Consider the following 14087-nt stretch of genomic DNA (forward strand, 5'->3'; position numbering starts at 1 on the left):
ACCACTGGTCTGATCAAAAGTGACAATTCTGTGTTGCTAAGCTCCGTTTCTTTAAACTAAATGTAGAGCACTGAGTAACAGCTGTCTCTGGATCTGCAAAACCGGTGTTTGCTTGTCCAAGTCAGAGAGCAGACTACAACCAGCATCTTGGTATTGAGCAGTAAAGGCCACAGAACCTATTCCTCAAAATCTTGTAGAAGTTTTCATTAGGAAAGAAAAATATATTCACGTTTCCACTTACTGGAACAACCCCCCGTTACATAATCTGTCTGATCCCCTAGCAGCAGATCATTTTTTTATTTTAAACACCACAAATTCAGATTTTCCTATTCCAGATGAATTAACCATTACCTTATTCTTAAAGATTTGTTAGTTCCTTCAGACAGTTGCATCGAACTCAAGTAACTGGGGCAAATGAATGACTGAGAAAGGAATTTGTGAAACGTAGTAATACCACGCTACCCGGAGGGAGCCAAGATGTGCTTCTGAGCCTTCAGAAAAGCCCAAAGCTCAGTGAGGTATCATGTGGACTAGAAAACACCAGTGCCGTTTTCATTATTGCTTGGTGTTCAGATTCTGTTCTCATAATGCAGCCTTTAACAGAGGCTTTAGCTGCAAGCTCCTTTACTAAACAAGTTCCTTACCTAAAACAAGCCATTGATCTCCTTTCAGTGCCTGATTAAACAAGTCAACCTTCCCACCCGCTTCTGTTCTGAGAGCAGAGTGAGTTTTCTAGTTTCTGTTTGGCAAGGTCTCTCTCTACATTGATGAACTTGGCACATACTGAGATTTTGGGTAATGAAAGGCAAAGAGGGGCAAGAGTCATGTCCAGGAAAAAATAAAGTGGGGGGATCAGTACCAAGGGCATTCAGGAAGCTGGCCTCCCATGCATGCCACCTTTTCCTTCTCATATCTTGCTCCAATTTGCCCAGTCTAACTGTGGGATTTTATAAATGAAAATGTGTTCTTTAAAGAACAAAATATCCATTAGTATTCTAATCTTCATCCATGATAGATAATGTATATAAATTGTATATTTAATATACACACATATAAAATTAACTCGACAGGAAACATTTACTATGCATACATGCATCTTTAATAGATGTCTAGAGAAATATATTTAAACAACCATCTTAATCAAAGACCATTAAGCATAGAATATAACAGCCATTTTGAATTTCTGGGTAGACTAAGACCATTTGTTTGCCTATATTCTTGACTATATTCTTCCATACCCTAATATGTGTGAATTTCTCGTAAGGATTTGATTTAATTCTAAAAAAAGTGTCTTAAGTGTCTTTTTTTTAATCCACTTTGATCTACATAAATTCCCCTTACTCTCCTTAAAAATAATTACGAATATTAACTACAAAGACTATATTCTACTGCAAGTTATTGTGTTGCTATAAAACATGACAGAGGAAGTAGAAAGCCTTAGCTGCCTTACCTTCAGCCGAAAACAGACTAGTCCCAAGACAACCTCAGCACAGATCTCAAATCTTTCATCCTGAAGGACTAAATGTTCAAACTGATGCGACAGCCTGACATGCTGTGAAGAGAAAGATAGCATCTATATTGTATAAATTTGGTTTATTAAAATAAAAGATTTGCTCCTTAATCTCTTTTCTCGGTTCCCTCCTCTGATATGTGATAATATTCACGTTGCCATCTGTTTATGTTAACTTACAGCCCGTTTATGACTTTCAGAGACCATACTGACCAGTTACCATATTGGCTGCTCAGTCTGTCTTAGGCAGCACTGGTCTGTTTCTTAGTGAAACATTTTGGCACAGTTTTGTAACTTTCACAATACCATATTAATATTAAATAATTGTAATAATTCTTCTTTAGGTTTTCTACCATTCTCAGTTTTGGTTGAGACTAGCGGAAGGGAGACAGTGGGGAAAAGGGGAGATGCACAGATTCATGTAGAGAAAATGATCACAAGTCCAGTGGAAAACAAGGTGCACGGAGACACTGCTTGGAATAGTTCACGTAACACGAGAATACTGTGAGGTGGATAACTTGCTCACTCTTCTGGCCTGGGCACTCGGGACCAGTTGAAAAGAAAAGTGATGGCAGTAAAATCAAGAAAATGGACAGCATACCTCAGCCAGTCTATTTAAAAGTTACCGGGAAAAAAAAATACACTGGATATAAACCCAGAACAGTTATATCAAGGCATAGGAAACCAATGCTCTTCCAAAATCAAATAGGGAAAATACCAACAGGCATACTAACAACCTGTGAGGAACATCAGTCAGTGATGTTTGTATACATATACCACATTTTGCTTTCTCCCAAACAGAAAATAAATACCAAAGTGCTTGGAAAAAAGAACTGACATCCACATCAGGTACGTGCAGTACCTTACTCAGTCCCCCTTTACTGGTTATCACCAATTTAGTGCTCGCTACCCTAAAGAAAAAGACAACTGGGTATTAAAATTACAGTTTGTGCGGTAGCCAGTCTACATCAAAAATTATCAGCACTTTTATGCATTTACGATTGCAAACAATTTTACTAAAATGAACAGACCCCATGTCTGTTCCTTCTGTTCCACTTTGCTTTCTTACAAGTTCAAGGAAAGATACCAACAAATATAAAACACTTTGGGCCAAGGTTAGATGTGAAATATTTCATCTCACAGGAACTTCTTCCAAAAGGCAAGAAGAAAGCAGAACAAAAATTACAGGGGAAAAAAATAAAAGGAAAAGAAAAAAAAAAAAAAGAAAGAAAACCAACACATTTTGCAATCTTAATCATAGCTTTCTGATGTTTGTTTATTTCCTAAAATAGGAAAACATTGTTTATATGGAATTGTACATAGATTTGAGACATTCCTACTGGGCATACTCTTTGTAACCAGCCAATCTTCCTCTCGTTACCACTTCCTCTCTGCTGTTTGTGACATTCATTTATTACCTCCCTCTAAAATTAGACTGAAAGCTCTTTGAGTCAGGAATAAGAACAATAAAATGCCCAATTCTTTCCAAAGCATTTGAATATTCTGCCACTATAAATAGCATGGGCTTAAAACTATGAAATTTGACCAGAAGTATGTGTATACATACATATTTTTGTATGCATAAGTGCATGGGAAACTTATGTGAAATATACATGCAGGTTGTAACAGTCTTCTGCTACCTCCTCCAGCCCTCATTTCCATAGCATCAAACAAGTTATGTCTTTTACACAGCTCAGCAAAATTTCACAATGCACACACCAGCTCTTGGAAGTTAAGGCCATAAAAAAAATCCTGTTCAGTGAGATGAATGACTTTCAGTGAGACGTTCAATGACAATAGATTTCCACAACTGTTCAACCAAATGTAATCACCAACAGAAGTTAATCAAAATTTACCTGGGTGAGAACTGAATAAAGCAAAAATTTGAGATTGGCTTACTGCAAGTAGTTTGTACAAGAAAACTACAGACACTTGCTGTACACTTTCTATACCAAGTATTTCCAATTTTTTGCGCTAAAGGATTTGAAAGAAATAAAAGCAAGGAAAAATATAGCGTATTCAGTAAAACACAAATTAAAATGCTGGAAGCATTCTGTATGGAAGTCATTTTTTTCGTAGCAAGCTTTATCAAGTAGCAATAATTTGAAAAGCCACCGGGGGGCACCAAGTGTTTTAGATTTTTACAGGCAGGACTGAGAAGTAGAGAAAGGAGGAACTAACAAGTTTCACTTGCTTAGCTTTCCTCCCCCCCAGCTTTGCTTAGCACAGTGACCCAAGGCCCTGCACCTTTGAACCGTAAGCTAATATCCTGAATTGCTTTTACAAAGATTGTTGCAACCAAACATAAATAAATCCAATAAAGTTAAACGTTATTAACCCTGGAAGTTCAAACTCTGTGAAGCGTCACACCTGCCTCTCTCGACTGGAAGAGCTGTAACCCCTCTCTGGGCATGGGTACGGCAAGGGATTTTTGTGTCCCTCTATCTCAGGTAAATAACCATTGCCCTTTTGCATTGAGAAAGCAAAAAAGGGGATCTAAGTAATGTGATTATTCAGGATTAGGGGAAATGTCTTACTCATGGGAGCAGTGCACTTGTGAGGTGTTAAGATGTGGTTCTTATTTAAAAAAATCTGTATTTAAGTATGTATATGTGTGCATATACAGAAAAATAGAAGCACATATACAGATATGGGCTGTTGCATTTAAATGTTTCAATTGAGAATGGAATAGTCGGGCAACTCCTTCCAGAACTAAAACAGTTTTTGATACAAGGGAGTTTCTCAGAAGCATCAGAGTGCAATAATGTGTATATGCAAGTACACATACTTGCACAGCCTTGATCACTTCATACTTTTCTTCTACAGATTTCACCTCTCTGCCTGCTTTAGCTCACATCTCACTAGAATGAATGAAGATGCTGCAAAAAGTGTCCTCTAAACAGCCACTCGGACGATGCCACTGCCCAGCTGCAGTGCTATCTCTGGGACTGCTGTTCTGTACAGTTCCAGTTTCTTGATCTCAGCTGTTAATTGTTAATAGAATTCATTTTTGTCGGTGAGAAAGGGAGAATGTGGTACACTGATTTCTTCTGGACCTCCACAGGATTTAACTGACTCAGAATGTTCCTGGGGATTACCTACGAAAGCATTAACCTCTAAATTTCTCAGATGACTTCTGAGCTCTTTGAGATGACTTAAAAGGACAAAGAAATAATACATGGCCAAGCAGTTTACAAATGTGCCATTTACAAATGGACTTTGGGGGTTTCACATTTATACTGACTGTTTGGAATCAGTCCAGAGGACTGTTGTTGCTTTTGCCCTCTTTGTACATCTCCTCCACAGCTTTGGGACTTACCTCCAAAATTTGTATTTTTCTCTCCCCACATCCTTCTGAGATGACCGCCCTCCCCTTTACCACTGCTCTAAAACCTATACTTTGCAATAGGTTAATATTACATGTTGTGTGGGAAGAAAGTGCATAACTGGAAGGTTTGGAAAACAAAAAAGTTACTATATCTAAATCAAAGTCACTCATTCTCATCTCCTAGGAATATTTTGGTTCCTAAATGCCTGTCTCAGTACAAGCAAATACCAAGCTGCGGTGGTTATCCGGTCATTTTGATGCAGACCTTAAAGGTTGCAACATAATAAACAACCTTTTTTTTTTTTTTTCTAAACGTTACTACTAAAAGAAAAAAAAAAAAAGAAAAAAAAAAGAACAAACTTTGAACTGAAAGAGGTAGAAATGTTTGTTTGTTTTGAAACAGGTTTGAAGCCCACTGAATTTAATCAGTACAGTTTAATGAGTAATCCGGGCAGGGGGTGAGGAGGAACTAACTTAATGGTTCCAGTTTGGTGGATCAGTCAGGCACTGGAACGGGTTGCCCAGGGAGGTGGTGGTGTCACCGCCCCTGGGAGTGTTTAAGGAAAGGTTGGACCTGGTGCTTGGGGACATGGTTTAGTGGGTGATAGTGGTGGTGGGGGGATGGTTGGACCAGATGATCTTGGAGGTCTTTTCCAACCTTTATGATTCTGTGACTCTGTAATTATACATTGAGTCAAATTCTGCACTTAATTACCCTTAATATTTTTCCAAAGTTGCAAACGTAAGGTCATAACTTTTTTTCCTCTGTGTACCAGGGAACACTTTAGTCTTTAATGAACTATTAAACACACGCACAATTCAAGGAGGCCTTGGAAATCTAGTTTTCCGAATTATCTTTGCAAATAAGGGAACATAAGAGGGTTCCAACTTTAGAGTCAGTATCTTTAGGAAAGGATTGATTTGCTTTGCCTTACCAAACTGTGTTGTCATAGAAAATACAAAACCAGCTACGGTAATGGGAAGACAAGCACTTTTTGGCTGGACAGCCAGGGAAATGTCTGGGAGACAGGGAATGAGAGAACTGTGAAGCATCTTGTTGAACGTGAATACTGAATTGTGGAAACCTGCCTGAGAAAGGCCGTGTCATCAACATGGGGCTTCCAATCCTCTGTTTTCCCAGTGAGGGATTTAGCCCTACTTAAAACCTTGGCATCATTCTGAAATAACTGTCGTCTCCAGAAATCTAACCTGAGAGAGCAAAGCTCTAGAAACTGTAATGGCAGTCTAGTAAAGCAGTAACAAACCATGCATCATTTTTTTCATTGGAAGGGCATCTATCAAATTGCCATAAGGATAATAAAGCATCAGGATTGCTGTTGTTCTCAAAATTTGCTTCTGAGAGCCTTATTAAAACTAAAAATATAATTTAAAACCCTGTAGAGTTGGTCAAAAAATATTGTGATAAAAATGAGAAGCAAAAAGGGTACCCTCCTCCACCCCAGAACCTTTCCAAACTGGAAGAGATTTATTCATGCAGCTGTTTTACAATGGCAGAAGAAGCCCTTCTTAGGCCTTCATCTGTTTAGTACCACAACAGAAAGGAATGCATGCCTGCAGAGGGTTTGGTATACTAGACCAGAGTCTAAGCTAATGGATATTTTTGTAAATATTTAGAGCGAAGTCATGGAGCTCCCCTCATTATAAGTTTCCCTAAACTTCATAAAAAGGAAAGGCATGCTTGAATTTGATTTTACTGCTGCAGAGGAAGTATATATATATCATTTAGACTGCTGCCAGGTGTGTTTTTTAGTGATTAAATAACCCATCTTTTTTACATTAAGAATAAACTTAGTGCTTACTCACAGCAATGTTAACAAACTGTAAATTGTACACATCGTTTTTTAAAAAATGTGTATTTTAAACAGGAAACAGAGAAAGCAGAAATTATCGCTTCAAGGGTAGGTGGACAATAAGGTACTGTATCATAAATGTAGCCCAACAACATTAATCATAATCTAAACATGCCATCAATGCATCTGCATTAGGGAAATAAAGAGATAATGAATGCTTCATGGTTTTTCTCCCGGAAAAAATAAATAATAAAAATTTAAAAACTAATGCACTCTGGCTTAATTTGAGAGGGGCCTACAGTCCTGCATTGTATAAATTCCAAATTCCTACGCTTGTCTTCTCTAAAGGTTAATACAAAATGGATGACAGCTGAGATCCTGCCATGATATGGAATCATGACACGACATGGGGCAAAAAGCAGTACTCCTATTGACTCGAGCTTTCTGAAGGCCGTCACCTCTGCTTTCTAATGTGTGCAGAAGCTGTGGGCAATGGATGGGGGTAAGTAAAGCTCATTTTCCCTTACCATCCCACCACAGACTACCCAAGAAAGCAAATCTGTGTTACCTTGCGGATGTGCTCCTGCAGTCCCGTGACCCCGTACATCCTCAGCACGAACCAGAGCTTCAGGGAGCGGAACCTCCTCCCCAGGGGGATCTGCCAGTGCTGCAAGCCGGAGAGAAGGCAGAGCACCCATGTTAGAAGTCAGCTTTGCAGTGATACTGCAGAAATGGTATGTGCTGCAGCGATTTTAAGCATAACACATTTCCAGATCCTAGAGGCCATAGCTAGAGGTGGGCCAAATAATAACAAAAATGTCTATTTTTGGGTAATGCTCTGATATGACTCTTCATACTCAAATTTTTCAAATGAAAAGTGGAAAAGAAGGTTGGTGTCAGAATGGAAAGGTCACAAGGCAAACCAAATTGTCTTTTTGCATCCCAAATTCTCCTCAAAGGTTTTGGAAAAATGAGTATCATACATTGGCTTATGTACAGTTGTGGGGCCAGCATCTATTATGATTGGCCCATTTTCCATTTCAAAAGAAAAATGTTTATATTGTCAAAGTTAAAACACACACTTTTAGAAGTATATATTATTAACTATTTTAAGAAAAACGATCTTTAGGAAATCATCTTTAAGAAATCTTCTACTGCTTAAATCTTAAAATATTACTTATGCAAGACTCATCCTGCCTCTAAACATTTCTCCCCCCCCCCCCCCCCCCCAAAAAAAAAAAAACAGAGTTTAAAGTTTCACCTTGAGTAATGTTAAAAATTTACTAAGCTGCATCCATCATGGAAAGAAAGGTAAGGTTTTGAAGTTTATGAAAGTAATGGAAAATAAAATCCCTGGAAATATGAGTGTATAAAAGTAGTAACATTAATGATTATATCGATGTTGTACTTACCCGGTAATCTGTTACAAGGCCTGAAAGTTAAAGAAAAAATGTTCACATTGCTTTATCATAACAGCCAAAACCTACAATCATATTCTAATGCTATTAAGAAAGCTGTATTTTAGCTATCCTGCCTGTTTGCTACAAACTTCAGCATCACCATTTTCAACAGCGAATATGCTTCACTCCTTAGCTAGCCAGGATATACCACTAACAAACAGTTTTCTGTAGAGCACAATTTTTAGAAGAAATTATTTTCCTTTCTGTTATACTTCAGATCCCATCACAGACTAAATACTACATTTATTTTCCTCTTGTATGGAAAAGAAGCAGTACCTAAGATGGCTTTTATTAATTTTGGTTTGCAGAATCTCTGAACTCATTTCAACACTCATCCTCTGCTGTGAAATGCCACCACTTGATGAACTGACGTTTCTCAAAACAATGTGTTTCTAACTAGCTTTTGTACCCATTCATGTATTTGCTGCTGATTTTTAAGCATGTCTAATGAGTGACTGGAAAATTTGACTCAGAAATGAACTCTTCCTGTTTGGTGAATAACGTTCTGCATTGTTACGGCTTTTTATTTGATGTGGTGAAAAGCCCTTACACTGTTTGACCAAGCCACAAAACAGTTCAGTGCAGGGAGGCAAGTAGAGGGCATTATTTGATATCTTTTATATGAGCACACAGTGTCAAGATGCCTCTACCTTTGCTTTGAATCAGGTAATTAGGCTGATTTCACAGTAAAGAAAACTGTAATATAAAGCTGGATTACTTGTGGTAAGCCAGAGACAAAAACTAAACAGACCTAAAATCTTAAAGCACCTCTTTAGGAACACATGGAAGCATCTGCCTAGCTTTCTTATCCTGCAGTGGAATACAAGCTTCATGAGGAAGTATGCACTTAAATTCCATGGAAAAGTGCTAAGTGCTCTTGGCATTATGAGCCACCAGGTACTAAATAGAACTGTAGCTCGTGAATTGACCAGCCTACATCATTTTTCTGATTCCCAGCCTTCCTGGGAGTTTAAAGAAAAAAAAAAAAGACTCCGTTTCCTGTGCTACAAACTCTCTTGCCAACAGTCTCACATGCACGCAGCCAAAACACACGATCCTTCCTCCCTGCAACATATAGCCATTTGGCTCTCTAACCTGTTCCAAGGTTATTTTCTAGGGAGAAAAAAAAAAAAAAAAAAAAAAAAGCAACAATCATTAACCTGTTCCTGGACATCAGGAAATGAACATGGTTGTTTCGTCTCAGTAACAAGGTGATTTGATAACATTCGCGGTCTGCATTGTCGCAGCCATTTGTATTTGATAGCGGCAAGGCTGGTAGCAAAGAGAGGAAAGCAACTGGTGATAGATAAATAATCCTACGCTCCTGTAAGGGGCTGTGTCTAATGATCCACAACAACGCCTTTCACAAGCTGTGAAGCAGAATGCAATCAATGATTAGTCCTTGATTACAAGCCTTAGTCTTACATCTGTATTTAACCAGGATGAATTGCATTGTGGGAGTATATGTGTCATTAACAATAGCGTATAGAGCTGCATTCTTCTAACGCTGCCATTAGGATTTGACCTATATCCTGGGTTGCCAGGCAAGCCAGGATAATCTTCCTGGAGCGATGATGCAAATCACATAAAATTATAATTAATGACAAAATAAAGACTTTCCCCTTGGGGGCACACATAATTGCCATATGGTTATTAAGAGTAATTGCTCACAGATAGATATATTTTTCCGCTCATTTAAATTCTTGAGTGAGAGATGAGTGAATTCAAAAATGCTACTTCATTTGCCTTGTAAACCACGATGGGAATTCTCAGACTTGAGACTTACTCAGAAAATAAGACCCTCCATTAGACAAGTCTTATTTCCAGTAGTGCTGACATCCCATAAATCACACAGGGATCAAGAGTGCCTGTAACAGCCTCGCACCTTTGCAAATCTGGCCATTTTTATTGAAGGCATACACGTGGATGGGATTGAACAGTTCAACTAGAGGAACGTGCATTTGAAAAGTTGTCCAGCTCTTTGGAAAACTGTCAGCAAATGGGAATAGAACATAATAAATATTCACTACATTGCCAATAATCAGCTGATCTATATGGTATCATTATGCCCAGATCTAGCCATCATGGCTAGTGAAGGCAACGCAAAGACTGAACAACTTTTTAACCAGCTGGGGAGATAAAGTTTTCAGGCCAGCTAAGTGGCCTCACTGAAATCACCTAGTTTTAAGAAAGGTTTAATCTCCTTTTGGTGTCATTTAACCTGGGAAGTCCTAAGATTCTTCTATCAGCACTGCCAGTTGTCACAAGAATGTATTTTCACTTTAGTTAACTGTGGATTTTTTCTCCGCAAGAGAAATATTTTTCATGTACATTAAATAAAAGCTAGTGACATAAGTATACTTGCAATAATTTTCATTTCTCATTTTAAAAGGAAAAAAAAGTACTTTTTTTTCTTAACAATTCTAGCCTTTGGTTGATGAACCTCAGCTTCAGAGTTACTGCATTTTCCTGTTTACTGCCCTGTTCTATATCTGCATTGCTTGGAAATGTAGAAAAAGGAATAAAATCTGAAGTCTCTGGCAGCTGAGGCACAAAAATCAATTTTTCCTAGTGCTTTTTAGTGAATGGTGGTATTCTGGATTATACTAATTCAAATGCCAAGGAGTTTGTAGCCACAACAGAGAGAAGCATACTCAGGGTACACTTTTGAACACTGTCCTTGTTTCAGCTAGGACAGAGTTCATTTTCCTCCTAGTAGCTGGTAGGGTGCTATGTTTTGGATTAGGATGAGAAGAGCGCTGATAACATGCTGATGTTTTAATTGTTGCAGAGCAGTGCTTACACCAGGCCAAGGACTTTTCGGCTTCTCGCTCTGTCCTGCCAGCGAGCAGGCTGGGGGTGCAGCAGGAGCTGGGAGGGGACAGACCCAGGACAGCTGACCCAAACTGGCCAAAGGGGTATTCCATACCATCTGGCGTCATGCTAAACAATATATAGGGGTGGCTGGCCGGGGTGGGGGGCCGGCTGCTCGGGGATAGGCTGGGCATCGGTCAGCGGGTGGTGAGCAATTGCATTGTGCATCACTTGTTTCGTACGCGTTATTATTAGTAGTGCTATTATCATTATTATTATTTATTTTCTTTCCTGTCCTAATAAACTGTCTCTATCTCAACCCACAGGCTTCATTTCCCTGATTCTCTCCCCCATCCCAGAGAGGGAGGGCAGAAGGTGAGCAAGCGGCTGTGTGGTGCTTAGCTGCCAGCGGGGTTAAACCACAACAAACACAGATCAGCATCACCCATTCCAGGAACAGTATGAGATATGGCAAATGATAAGGACAAGCACCCTTGAGGTGATACACCCTCGTGAGAAAGTTATGAACGAACTTGCACCACATGTTGACATTGCACTGCTGTGACCGTCTTCAAATTCACCAGTTATGAGCTACATGTGCAAAACCAGCCTTCTGGATGGCAAATGCCACTTTGCAGTCACTAGGTATGTGCAAGGAGCAACACGAATCCGTTAAGGAGCTTTGTACTGGGCCCAAGGTCTGTAAGTTCTTTGTGAGCATTTTAGGAACTGCTTTTGTGTGCGTTTTGTACAAGACTTACCTCCCTGCTACAATCGATTTAAGAGTGTGAGTGCAACAGGATAATGACCCAGATAGCTATCACCCGAAACAGAGCACAGATACCAAACACAGCTCACCCCATCTCTGCAGTTTCAGGGAATGTTTGCTCATGACATGGATATTTGAAAATATGAATCATAGCTTGCATGCATAGCTAAGAGAAAAGGTCAAAGACTTTAGAAAATCTAAAACCAAATCAGATTATGAAACCATTCTGGTAAAATATATATCGGGGAAGGCAGATTAAGGGACTCGATACATAGCAACCAATATTATATTTACTTGACTACCAAAAGATCATTAAGACTTGCCTCGACAATCCTGCAAAGAGCCAATGTTAAATACGGAGTAGGGGAAATCACGATATGAAAATATTGTGCCGTGTGTGAACTATAATGCTTCATAAAATGGCTTTCCCTCAATTGTTTTTTAAGCTAACTAAAATCTCACTAGACACGTTTGCACTTCAATAAACTTAACTTCCTAAAGCATTTTGAATATGGAAATAGGCTCCTAAACAACTTAGGCAGTTTTAAGAATTTCAGTTTTTATCTTAAGTCTTTTTTTTTCACATTACATATCAGCATGCAAATAAAACAATGATGATTTTATTTAATTATAAAATTACCAGACTCCTGGTGGTGATGCTGCAGGTAAAGAGGTTCTAATTTAAAGGCACCTATTAAATCTGATCTTTTTTTCACCCTGTGTGAAAGAAAGATTAAAAAAAAAAAAGAGAGAGAAATTTAAGGATTAAAATTTAAAGCATTAAATTTTCACAAGAAGTGAAAGAAAATTAAATGTGTTTAAACTGGCGTATTTCCTGAGCACAGCCTGTGCCATTTTCAGTGCTTTTTCACAGCAATATCAGTACTGTACTTACAAGAAGCAAGTGTAAGTCTCAGCAGGAACGGGCAGCATGACTGCATATTTAAAAACAGATAAGAACCAGACGCAGAGGATCTTTTTATGGTGATAGACAATCACACCAGAATGTGAGACTAGTTAAAGCAATGCTAATGTTTGCAGTCAACAGAAGTTGCCTTGAAATTACTGCAGTACAAAGCCGTGTGGGAAGAGCTGTGGCTTGCAAGGCACGGCGTGCAGCAGCGCCGGGGCTCTGTGGATGCTGGCCGCCGTCTTGTCTCTCCATGCCGTGGGTAGCGGCGGTGGCAGCCGCCCTCAGGGCCTGGCCAGCCTGCCCAGAAGCAGGCTTCCCTCTCGTACCAGCCCTCCTGGCAGCCTAGCTGGATGCAAGACACAACTGCTGAAAGACATCCTGCAGCGCAACGTGGAACTGGGAAGTGTGCCTCGCTCTTGCCAGCTGCTGGGTGGTGTCACTGGACCACGTTTCAAAAGCCAAGGTGTCCCTCTCAGAGCGAACAAGCTACACGTTACCAGTGGGTAACATTCGGTGTGTCAGGCTGACTCACCTCAACAGATGCAGGATTTTACATTGGCAGAAGAAATTAGAAATCAAAAAAGGAAAAATCACTGTGTAATTTCATTAGGCCTGTAAGCATTTCACAAAGTGATCAATATTATGTCAACATGGGCACACACCAAAAGGCAAAATCCTTTATGATTTTCTGAGTATGTTTCTTTTTATGTTTCTTAATGTTTTAATGTAAAAGTCCACATAAAACTATAAACATTAAACATCTTAATCAAAGAGAAGGCCTTCTCTGTTTAATTGCAAGGAGGGTACTAAGGTTAACTTGGCTTCAGGTATCAGAAGTACCCAGCTGGAGATAAGTAAGCTTATGCACATAAAAAATAGTAGAAGACATTCAGAATACTCTACATTAAAATAAATAAATAAAAATAAATAAATAAATAAATAAATTTGTGTCCTGTGGACAAAGGAAGTAAACTATTATCCAAAAGCCATTTTATTTAGGGTAAATACTGTGAACAACCTCTAAATTGTTCCACTGTATTTTGATATGTTTGATTTCTTTGATATATTCATGTTGCAGTAGCTCATTCTATAGACAACTAAGCCAAATTACAAGCAGTAGCATCAGTTGTATTGTGAGAGATTCATTCCTCCTCCTGTAATATGCTGTCTTAATCAATGGAACAGGTAACAATTTTGCAGGAATATTTGTTCAGTTAGAAGATATTAAACTGCTGTCATCTTTCATCCTATCAAGTGTGGGTTGATGTATGCGTTGCTATTAATATGGCATTAGTAATCTTTGAGATGTTCCTGCTTTTTTAAAAGATGGTGTCTGTTCCATTTGGGACTCCACAGGTCTTAATCTGACAACCATAAAAAACTATCTAAAAGGATTACTAAAATAAATCCAAAGCCTGGTATATGAATCAGTTGAGCTGTACCTCTAAACGCAACGTCTAGATTTCACCTTAAGTATTTAAA

The 14087-nt window shown here is 38.8% G+C and overlaps 1 protein-coding gene across 3 annotated transcripts in view; it reads right to left on the reverse strand.

Annotated features, from left to right (window-relative positions):
• The window catches only part of DDC (dopa decarboxylase), a 71068-nt gene that overhangs the window by 3904 nt on the left and 53077 nt on the right, over nt 1-14087 (reverse strand). For all 3 annotated transcript variants that reach the window (XM_066992604.1, XM_066992603.1, XM_066992602.1), the window contains exons 10-13: nt 12333-12409; nt 8062-8081; nt 7218-7316; nt 1451-1552 (exon numbers count right to left, since the gene is read on the reverse strand). In XM_066992604.1, coding sequence (XP_066848705.1) covers nt 1451-1552; nt 7218-7316; nt 8062-8081; nt 12333-12409 — 298 coding nt within the window. The remainder of the gene's footprint in view (nt 1-1450; nt 1553-7217; nt 7317-8061; nt 8082-12332; nt 12410-14087) is intronic.

The sequence above is a fragment of the Anser cygnoides genome, chromosome 2 (assembly GCF_040182565.1).
Source record: "Anser cygnoides isolate HZ-2024a breed goose chromosome 2, Taihu_goose_T2T_genome, whole genome shotgun sequence".
NCBI classification, from domain to species: Eukaryota; Metazoa; Chordata; class Aves; order Anseriformes; family Anatidae; genus Anser; species Anser cygnoides.